At 62.5% G+C, this 8,802-nt stretch overlaps 1 protein-coding gene across 1 annotated transcript; it reads right to left on the reverse strand.

Annotated features, from left to right (window-relative positions):
* Nucleotides 1-6: 6 nt before the first annotated feature.
* CREB3 (cAMP responsive element binding protein 3) lies at nucleotides 7-4,335 on the reverse strand. Its single transcript, XM_044444060.1, has 9 exons — nucleotides 4,184-4,335; nucleotides 3,794-4,100; nucleotides 3,146-3,255; nucleotides 2,888-2,980; nucleotides 2,425-2,531; nucleotides 2,099-2,167; nucleotides 1,676-1,760; nucleotides 1,336-1,420; nucleotides 7-694 (listed from the first exon to the last, which is right to left on the reverse strand). Exons 1-9 carry the CDS (start codon nucleotides 4,313-4,315, stop codon nucleotides 294-296), a joined length of 1,389 nt encoding a protein of 462 aa, XP_044299995.1. The 5' UTR covers nucleotides 4,316-4,335; the 3' UTR covers nucleotides 7-293.
* Between the last annotated feature and the right edge of the window lie 4,467 nt (nucleotides 4,336-8,802).

The following is an 8,802-nucleotide window of genomic DNA, read 5'->3' on the forward strand; positions in this document are numbered from 1 at the left end:
CTCCACCTCGGCCTGACCAGGCGCCAGACGAACGGCGGTCGACCCCAGCCTGGGGCTCCGCATTAGGCCAGAGGTGCTGCGTCTGGCACCCGAGGCAGCCTCCCTCACCCGACGTGCCGGACTCCCCAGTCCCATCACTCCCGCGCAGCACAGTCCAAGGGAGTGCCTTCGGTCCCTCGCCGGAGTTGGCTCCTGCCACCCGCAGCACGCAGCAAGCGGAGCACTTCCGAGGGCCGGCTGGCCTGCCCGGCTGCCCCCGGGCTGCAGGCAAACGGCCCCACAGCCCGAGGACCTCACATTTCGTCAGAGCGGTGGGGCTGCAGGATCACACTGGTGGTACGGTCCACCCAGCCACGCTTCTGCCCGGCAGAGGCAGGTGGGGGAGCCGTCTCCTGCCCCACAGGCTGGTGCACCTGGGACTGCATCTGCAGCCCCTCTGCTCGGAGGGAGGAGGAGTCGGAGGAGAAGTTGCTGCCGCTGCCAGCAGAAGGGGGCTGGCCCTCCGGCTGGCGGCCCGGGCCCTCCAGTGACTGGTTGAGGCTCCCTGTGGGCTGCAGGGGTCCCTCGAGGCCTGCCTCCTTGGAAAGCAGCAGGGCCCCGAGAGAGGCGCTCCCGGGCGCCCCCCCAGGAGACGACGCGCCGGCCGGGACCTGGGTGCTGCCGCTCTGGTACTCCCGCAGCCTCCGAGACAGCACTAGAAGGCAAGGAGAGCCTGTGTGAGGACCTGGGTGCCTCACAGCCCACCCCGCCGTGCCACATGGCAAACGCCGCCCTCCCGCCAAGCCAAGCCACAGCCCTGGGCTCGCGGTCCCTCGCCTCGCTCAACGAAAACGTTTTGTCCAGGCACCGATTCCAGCGGATTTAAGCAGCCTCCAGGCTTCCTGGGGGATTGGCCTCCTTGAACCTCCGGGCTGCTCTCCCCGGCCACGAAACGGGACTGGGTTGGGTGGCTCTCTAGGCCGCTTTCCGCAGGCCCAATCTGATCCGGCAGTGCCGCCTCCGCTCCGGGCATGGCTGACTGCCAGATCAGGTTTTGGCTCTCCTCCCTGCGGAGCTTCCAGGGGCGCAGAGAACACCTGGGGGAGGGCTCCGGACCAACGCACCGCACAGTGCCCCAGGGACCGCCCCGCCACCCGAGGGGGAAAGGGCTCCTCTCCCGGGGCAGCGGGCCAAGACAAGCCCCCCCGGCTCAGCGCCTCCCCTGCCGGCCGGCATCCTCCGTCAGGCCGGGAAGTGCCGCAGGCGCCGCCCTCCTCCTTTCTGGCCCCGCGAGCCCAGCTGGGGCCAACCTGGCTCTGGCAGGCAGGCAGACCCCGGACGGCCACTGGCACTCACCTCCCTGGAGCTCCTGCTGCTGCCCCTGGCCTCCAAAGGGGTACAGGCTGGGTGAGAGGATCAGGCAGCAGGACAAGAGCAAGACCTGGCGGGCAGAGGCACCAGGCTCAGCCAAGGCGAGAGGCAGCTGTGCCAGCCCAGCCCAGCCCAGCCCAGCCCAGCCCAGCCCAGCCCAGCCCAGCCAGCAGGGGGCCTGCAGCCCCACCAGGCGACGGGCTCGCCAGCGGCGCGCGGCCCCGCATGTCCAGCTGGGGCACGTGCCACTGACCCCAGGCAGGTCTTCCGGAGGACCCCATGGCAGAACCGGAGGGACGCAAACGGCCCTGCCGCAGGCGCTCACCATGACACAGGTGCTGGCCGTGGTAGTCTTGGTGGAGGACTGCTGGACCAGGGCCTGCAGCTGCCGCAGCTGCTCGAGCAGGGACCTGCGGCGCAGCAGACACGGGTGCTGAGTTCCACGCGGCCCTGCTCCCCACAACCCTTCCACGGACGACCCCCGTCCACGCACCAAGTGGAGGAGCGAGGCCCAAGCCAAGACCCCCCCCCCCCGCATCTCCCTAGCTTGCTCCAGCCAGGGGGCTTCCCAGCCAGCAGGACGTGCTTCTCACATGGCCTCAAAGGCAGCCGCGATGGGGTGGCGCAGTCCCTGCAGGGCTGCCGTGAGCCCGGGGTGCCTTCAGGCACGCCAGAGTCCCTCCTGTGCCCGAGATGGCCATGGCCCGGGAGGGGGAGGGCCGCCCCCCACCCCGCACAAGGCACTCACAGGTTCTGTTTCTCCAGAAACTGCACCTTCCTCTGCAGCTGGTTGTTCTGGGTTGTGCAGGCCACCACCCTGCCAGGAGCCAGAGGAGAGACCGGATCAGGTAGAGAAGCTGCTGCCCAGCCGGCCTGACCCCCAGGCCAGAGGCAGCGAGGCTGGCGCAGGAGGTTCCGGGCCGTTTGGGGCCCCCGGTGAGTGGGCAGTGGCACATGGGCCACCCTGGGCCCCCTGGGGCAGAAGATGGAGGTGGGGCCAGCTCTCCGAGCCCCGCCTCGCAGGGCTGTGACGCAACATGGCGCTGCCCACCCCTCTGCAGGTGCTCCCCCCACCTGCTCTCCAGGCTGTCCACATAGACCTTCTTCTTCCGGCGGCTGTCCTGGGCGGACTGCTTGTTGCGGATCTTCCGGCGGACTCTCTTCAGGGCCCGTTCCTCGGCCTGGAAAGCGAGCACTTGAAGGTGAGGCTCCCCGGCCAGGGGCCACTCAGGCCTGCGTGCTGGGCCACCACCCAATCAGCCGCAGCTCCTCCGGACCCGGCAGCTCAGGAGCCTAAAGCTGGCCCCGCAGGCCTTGCGCCAGGAAGAACAGGAGCCAGCTGCCACTGCAGGCAGCGTCATGCCCTCGGGTGGGGTACGTGAAAGAGAAGCCCCCCCGGCAGAAGCTGCCTCCCCACGCAGCAGGTCCAAGCCAGAGCCTGCCAGACACCCGGTGCTCCCCCTGCATCCCCCCACTTCTCCGTAGCACTGAGGCCGGGGAGGGGAGCACGGGAAACGGGGAGGCCAGGAGAACCCACCTTGGTCAGGGGCAGGTTGGAAGGGATCAAAACGCCCTCTTTCTCCAGAAGCCGCTTCTCTTCATCCGTCAGGACCAAGGGAGGAAAATCAAACTGGAAAAGAGGGGCCCATGAGATGCAGGCAGCCCAAAATGGGGGCTCCCATGTTGCACCCCAGCAGGGTGAGCAAGGGCCCGTGGAGCAGGCCAGACCCCCAGGGTCAGAGGTAGTCAAGGTGTCGGGGGAGCAGCAAAACGGGGAGGAAAGCCGGCCCCGTACCTGTTGCCTCGGTCCCACCAGGGGCTCTTCGATCGGCACTGCGATGGGCAGGGCAGATCCCCGGCTGCTGCAGCTGGACCCCTCAGAGGTTTCTGCATCCCCCCAGATCTCTGGAAGGAGAGCGGATGTCACACCGAGTGGTCCGGGAGCGAGGGAGGCCAGGCGCCGAAAGGAGAGCCCCCCCCCTCCACTCTCAGCGCACAGCACCCGGCCACAGGCAGCTAGGCTGCACAGACCCAGCAAAGCCGGGCTCCCCACTGGGCCTGCCCCCCGGGCCCCCAACACTCATCACCTCCAAGACACCGTTGGGGAAATCTTTCCAAGAACACCCTGCCATCTGCAGCTCGGCTGAGACTCCCACGGCGAGTCCGCCGGACACCACCCCAGATACAAGCCCAAGGGGGTCTTCTCTCCTCTCCCTCCACGGCAAGAGAGCAGGCGCTTCCCCAGCTCTTCGGGAAGGCACTCAGCCCTCACCAGACCTCTCCCCTTCACCTGCGACAGGGTCTGTGCAGGGCCTGGGGCGCACTCTGCACCTTGGCCTCCCCATCGCGAGCCCAGCCAATCCCCTCCAGGCAGCGGCTGCCTGCCTCCCTCCCTCCCAGGCCGGGACCAGCGCGGCCCCCACCCCCCGCGGCCCGCACTCACCCAGCTCGATGGCCACCTCTGCCTCGCCCAGCCCGGAGCCGCCCCTGCTGCTCTCCAGCTGCGCAGCTTCCTCCCCTGGGGGCTCTGGATGCGAGGAGTAGTTGTGATCCGACTGGATACTTCTGGAGATGGAGGAGCTGCACGCGGGGGCCGCCCACCAACCTGAGGGGCTGCCCGAGAGATCCGGCTCCTCCGCCAGACCACAGTCACCGAACGGCGGGGAGGGGTCCAGGGAGCAGCCGGGCCCCTCCAGGAAGGGGCTCAGGAGGCACTGCAGGAAGTCATCCACCTCCTCGTCGCCGAAGACCTGCAAGGACACACGGCTCGGCTCGGCTCGGCTCGGCCGCAGGGGGCGCCCCCCCCCCCCCGGCGCACTCGGGCGGCGCTCACCTCTGCCTCCGACGGGCCCCAGCCCTCCTCCAGCAGGGAGCCCGGCAGGTCCTGCGCGGGGCCGCCATCGCCCAGGAGGAAGTCCAGCAGGTCCTCGTGGCCCAGGGCGGCCACGTCCTCGGGGCACAGCATCTGGCGCGCGGGGCGGGGCGGGGCGGGGCGGGCTGCGAGGGCCCGTAGCGGCCGCCCTCCCTCTTTCCCCCGCGGCGCTCCGGGCGGCAGCGACGGCGAAGAGCCGCTCGACGGGCAGGCCCGAGGGACGTCCCGGCCGGACCGGGCCGCGGCCCCTCCCCGCCGCCCACGGCGCGGCCCGCTGGAGCCGCCGCCTTTCCTCCCCGGGCAGGCGCCTCCGGGGCGGGCAGACCAGGCAGCAGCGGCGCGTCCGCGTCCCCACGACCGACCGGCCCGCGGAGAGGAAGCCCGCGCCCCGCGCCCCGGCTGCTCGCACTCCCGCGGCCTCGGGCCAACGCAGCAAGAGTGACGTCGGCGGCCCCGGCGCGCCGGGCCCCGCCCCCCGCCGGCCGATTGGCGCTCCGGCGGAGGAGCCGCTCCCCGCATTGGCCGGCCGGGGCCGCCGCTCTGACGTCAGGCGCGAGGGCGGGGCTCGCGCGTCGCCTTCCCAGCGCCGCCGCCTCCAGGCCGCCGCGCGAGAGCTGCGTTTGCTCGCCCGGAGCTGCGAGCGGGCGCGGCCTTGGTGGGAGAGGCCCTTGGGGGCCGGGCCGGGCCGGGCGCGGATCCCCCCGCGGGGCTCGGGCGTGCGGCCAGAAGCCCTCGCTCTGCCGGTCCGCTGCGCGCCAACAGCCTTGTGAGGCTGGCCAGAGAAAGCGCAGACAGAGAGAAGCGGCTGCGTGAGTTCTGCCTGCTCTGGCCATACCGGATTGACGTGCGTCCTCGCTGGGGTTGCGCCCGAGGCCCCCTCTCCGCCAACGTGCCTTTGCACCGTGGCTGGTGGGCTCCGACGGGAAGGGAAGCCTTCTTGCCGGCCCCGCTGAGTGCCACACGCCCCGGTCTGGCCCAGGAAGGGCAGCTGGCTCCCCAGTGTCTCCGTGAGAGGAGAGCAGTAGGGCTTCGGCATGACGGAGCCCCATCTGCGGGCTGCCCTTCCCAGGGAAGCCGTCCTGCTGCTCTGGCCCTGGTCCTTTTGTCACCAGGCGCGGACGCTTGTCCACACAGGAATCCAAGACCAACTCTGAGTCCAGCCAGAGATTCTGCTAGGCAACCAGGTGGCCTGTAGACCTGCAGAATCCCTGGCGCCCCAACTTCGAGTACACACACTTGATATATCTCAGGTATGCTTACCAAGCACAGCCTCACCACCCTCTTGCCCACCTTCCCTTACCTGCCCCACAGCACAATAACCAGCCAGGAGGGTCTGTGCCCCACATGAGACCACTGTCTTCTCCCAGCCGGGTGTCTGTGAGAAGGCCAGGTCAGCCCCCCATCAATAACCAGAGCATGAATGAGCACCGCTTTACTGCAGGCTGACCTGACATTACAAAGGAGCGGCGAAAGGGGCCGCAGTCCGCGCAGGCAGCTGTCTGAGCTGCCCCGGTCGGCAGGGCAACCAGGAGGAGGGAAAGTTACAAGAGGATGTTCCCTCCTCCTCCTCCTCTTGCAGGACGGTATTTCGCCCTGCCAGTGCTGCATCTCCTGCTGCCCTGCAGGTTTTCCCCTACACACAATTCTCAAACCATCACCAAAGGACGGCGCTCCCTGAGGAGACTCTCCTCCGCCAACCTGGCTCTCTTTCCGTCGCCAGGTGAAGACCGCCCTCTGCTGCAAGGCATCTAATTCCTGGGCCTGCTGGTGTTAGGGTCTAACTGGGTCTTTTTAATGTATAACTTTGGGGGGGGGGGTTATTTTATAATATTTTGTACTGTCAACTTTTTATGATGTTTTAATTGAGTATTTTACAAGTAGCCCCCAGGTTAAGGACAAATTCCATTTCCGAGGATGTCCTTAAGTCAAATTTGTGTTAAGTCAGATCATATGAGTAAGTCAAATGTTTGTCTTATGTATATATTTTACTTTTTTTATGCATACACTTTAGAACCACTTCCAGGTTTGCTAAAACATGCTAAACGTGATACAGCATTGTAATAATGATAATACAGTAATGAAGTAACTACAGGTACTGATGAGAAAGAGAAAATCTGTGTGTATACTTGTATGTGCATATAGTTATACAGTATTGCAAAAAAAGAAAGAATTCTTAAAACAGTTTCGAACATTCTTGAGGTAACATTAAGCCTAACATTAACTGATGGTGGTGGAGATGGACCTGGTGCTGGAGAGTTAGGGTCTGAGTGTGCAGCTGGAGAAGGGGAAGTTAACACTGAAGCCTAGGTTTTGGATGCTACAGAACGAAGTCATGAATACTTTATCTCTGGAGAACTAATGGCTACGGAGAGATGCATTGCCAAATGAGTTGTGTAGCACCCTATAGACAGCCTTATTTCCAGAGAAAAGCTGTGAATATCTATAGGGAACTACACAGCCACTGATGGCGTGTTGCATAGTGCCCTAGGGATATTCACAGCTTTTCAGTGGAGATATTCATATAGGGTTTATGGCAGACAATGGGTTTGTAAGTATGGGTTGGTTTTGAAATAGGACCTGCCTTTGTCACCCTGTGGGATGATCTTTGCTGGGAGAGAGACGAGGAGAGCAACCATCCTTAACTGGTCCCTGAGCTCAGTAATGGACTGGATGTGGGCCAGTAAGCAGAAGCTCTATCCAGACAAGATGGAGGTACTGTTAGGACGACGTCTTTCTGTCCAACTGGGGAATCTTCAACCTGTCCTGGATGGGGTTGTGTTCCCCCTAAAAGACAAGATTCTCAGCCTTGGAGTGCTCCTAGATCCTGAACTGTCATTTGTCTCTCAGGTGGACTCGGTAGCCAGGAGCCCTTTCTGCCAGCTTAGGCTGGTTTATTAGCTGTGTCCACACTTGGGTGAGCACGGCCTTGCTACAGCTATCCATGCATTGGAAACCTTGCACCTGGATTTCTGTGATGCGCTCCGTGTGGGGCTGCCTTTGAAAGCAGTCCAGATATTGCGCCTTGTCCAGGACAGGGCAACGCGTCTGCCGATGAGGAATGGCTCTTGCAAACACAGCGCACCAATCCTTCACAGGTTACATTGGCTGCCGGTTGCTGTCCGGGCCCAGTTGAAAATGCTCACAGTAACATACAAAATCCTAAATGGCTTGGAGACGAGATATCTGAGGGAAGGCCCATCTCCATTTGTCCCTGCCCTATCGCTAAGGTCTTCATCAGAGGTCCTTCTACAAGCCCCTCTCCCCAACAAAGCGAGGGGAGGGGGGCGCTAGAGGAAGTGCCTGCTCCGAAGTAGTGCCCCACCTGTGGGATTTCTGCCAACAGAGAGCTGCCAGGCATCCACTCTTTTCGTTTAGACATGAACTGAAAACACTCCTATTCTGTAACTGTTTTGGTGACTGAGTTGGTCTTACAGTTGCTACTGCCATGCTAAGAATTCAAGAAAGTTGCAAAAAATTAGAAAGCGTCCAGCAGAGGGCAACAAAAATGATCCAGGGTTTGGAAACACTGCCCTATGAGGAGAGACTGAGAGAACTGGGCTTGTTCAGCCTCGAGAAGACTGAGGGGGGAGACGGTATCCTTCTTTAAGTCCCTCAAAGGCTGTCACAAAGATGAAGGTCAAGATCTCTTCTGGCTGATTATCAGAGTGCAGGACATGGAATAATAATCAAGTTGCGACAACTCAGATTCAGGCTAGATATCAGGCAAAGGTTCTTTGCTGTCAAAGCAATGAGACAGTGAAACCAGCTGCCTAGAGGGGTGGCGAGTTCTCCTGCACTCGAGACATTCAAGGAGATATGGGACAGTCATTTGAGTGGGATGGTGTAAACTGGCGACCTGCTTGGCCCTTTCCAACTTGACAATTCTATGATTCCATGATACAAATATAATAAATAAATGCCCATATATTGTATTTTAAATACATTGTTGTGATCCACTCAGAGTGTTTTGGCTGTTGGGTGGTGTATGAATGGCTGGATGGATGCCAGCAGCTGTCGGAGAGCCAGGCCAGGTGCTTCCCCTCCGCAGTGATGGGCTCCCAGCAGGCACTGGGGACAGGCCGCAGCAGCAATGTTGCAGGGCCAGGCATCCTCTTCCTCACCGATCCCAAGCCGCTCCCCAGCCCTGAGTACCAGGCAATCATTGCCCTGTCCGGCAGTGTCTCTTGGGGAGCCTATGAATGCAAGTCGGCAGATTATCCTGTCCGCGACAACCTGGCTCAGCTCTTCTGAACTCGGGGCTGTGGCTTCCTTTCTGGAGTCCGTCCACCCCATACATGGGCCACCCTTTCATCTGCTGCTGCTGGCGTTCCCTACCATGAAGGTCTTCTCTGGTATCATTTTTTGATTGGGTAACCTCCCCGCTGGACTGTGGGAGTGCCGTGGACATAATCTAGCTGGACTCCAGTGGAGCTTGTGACAAACTGCCCCACGGTCTCTTGAGTAGCAAACTAGCTGAAAGCGGGCTGGATGGAGCCATGACCAGCTGGATCGGCAGTCGACTCCAGACCTGAGCTCAAAGAGAGCTCCTCAAGGGCGCCTTCTCAAACTGGGGAGGGGTA

The sequence above is a fragment of the Varanus komodoensis genome, unplaced genomic scaffold (genome assembly GCF_004798865.1).
Source record: "Varanus komodoensis strain SLA01 unplaced genomic scaffold, ASM479886v1 scaffold43, whole genome shotgun sequence".
NCBI classification, from domain to species: Eukaryota; Metazoa; Chordata; class Lepidosauria; order Squamata; family Varanidae; genus Varanus; species Varanus komodoensis.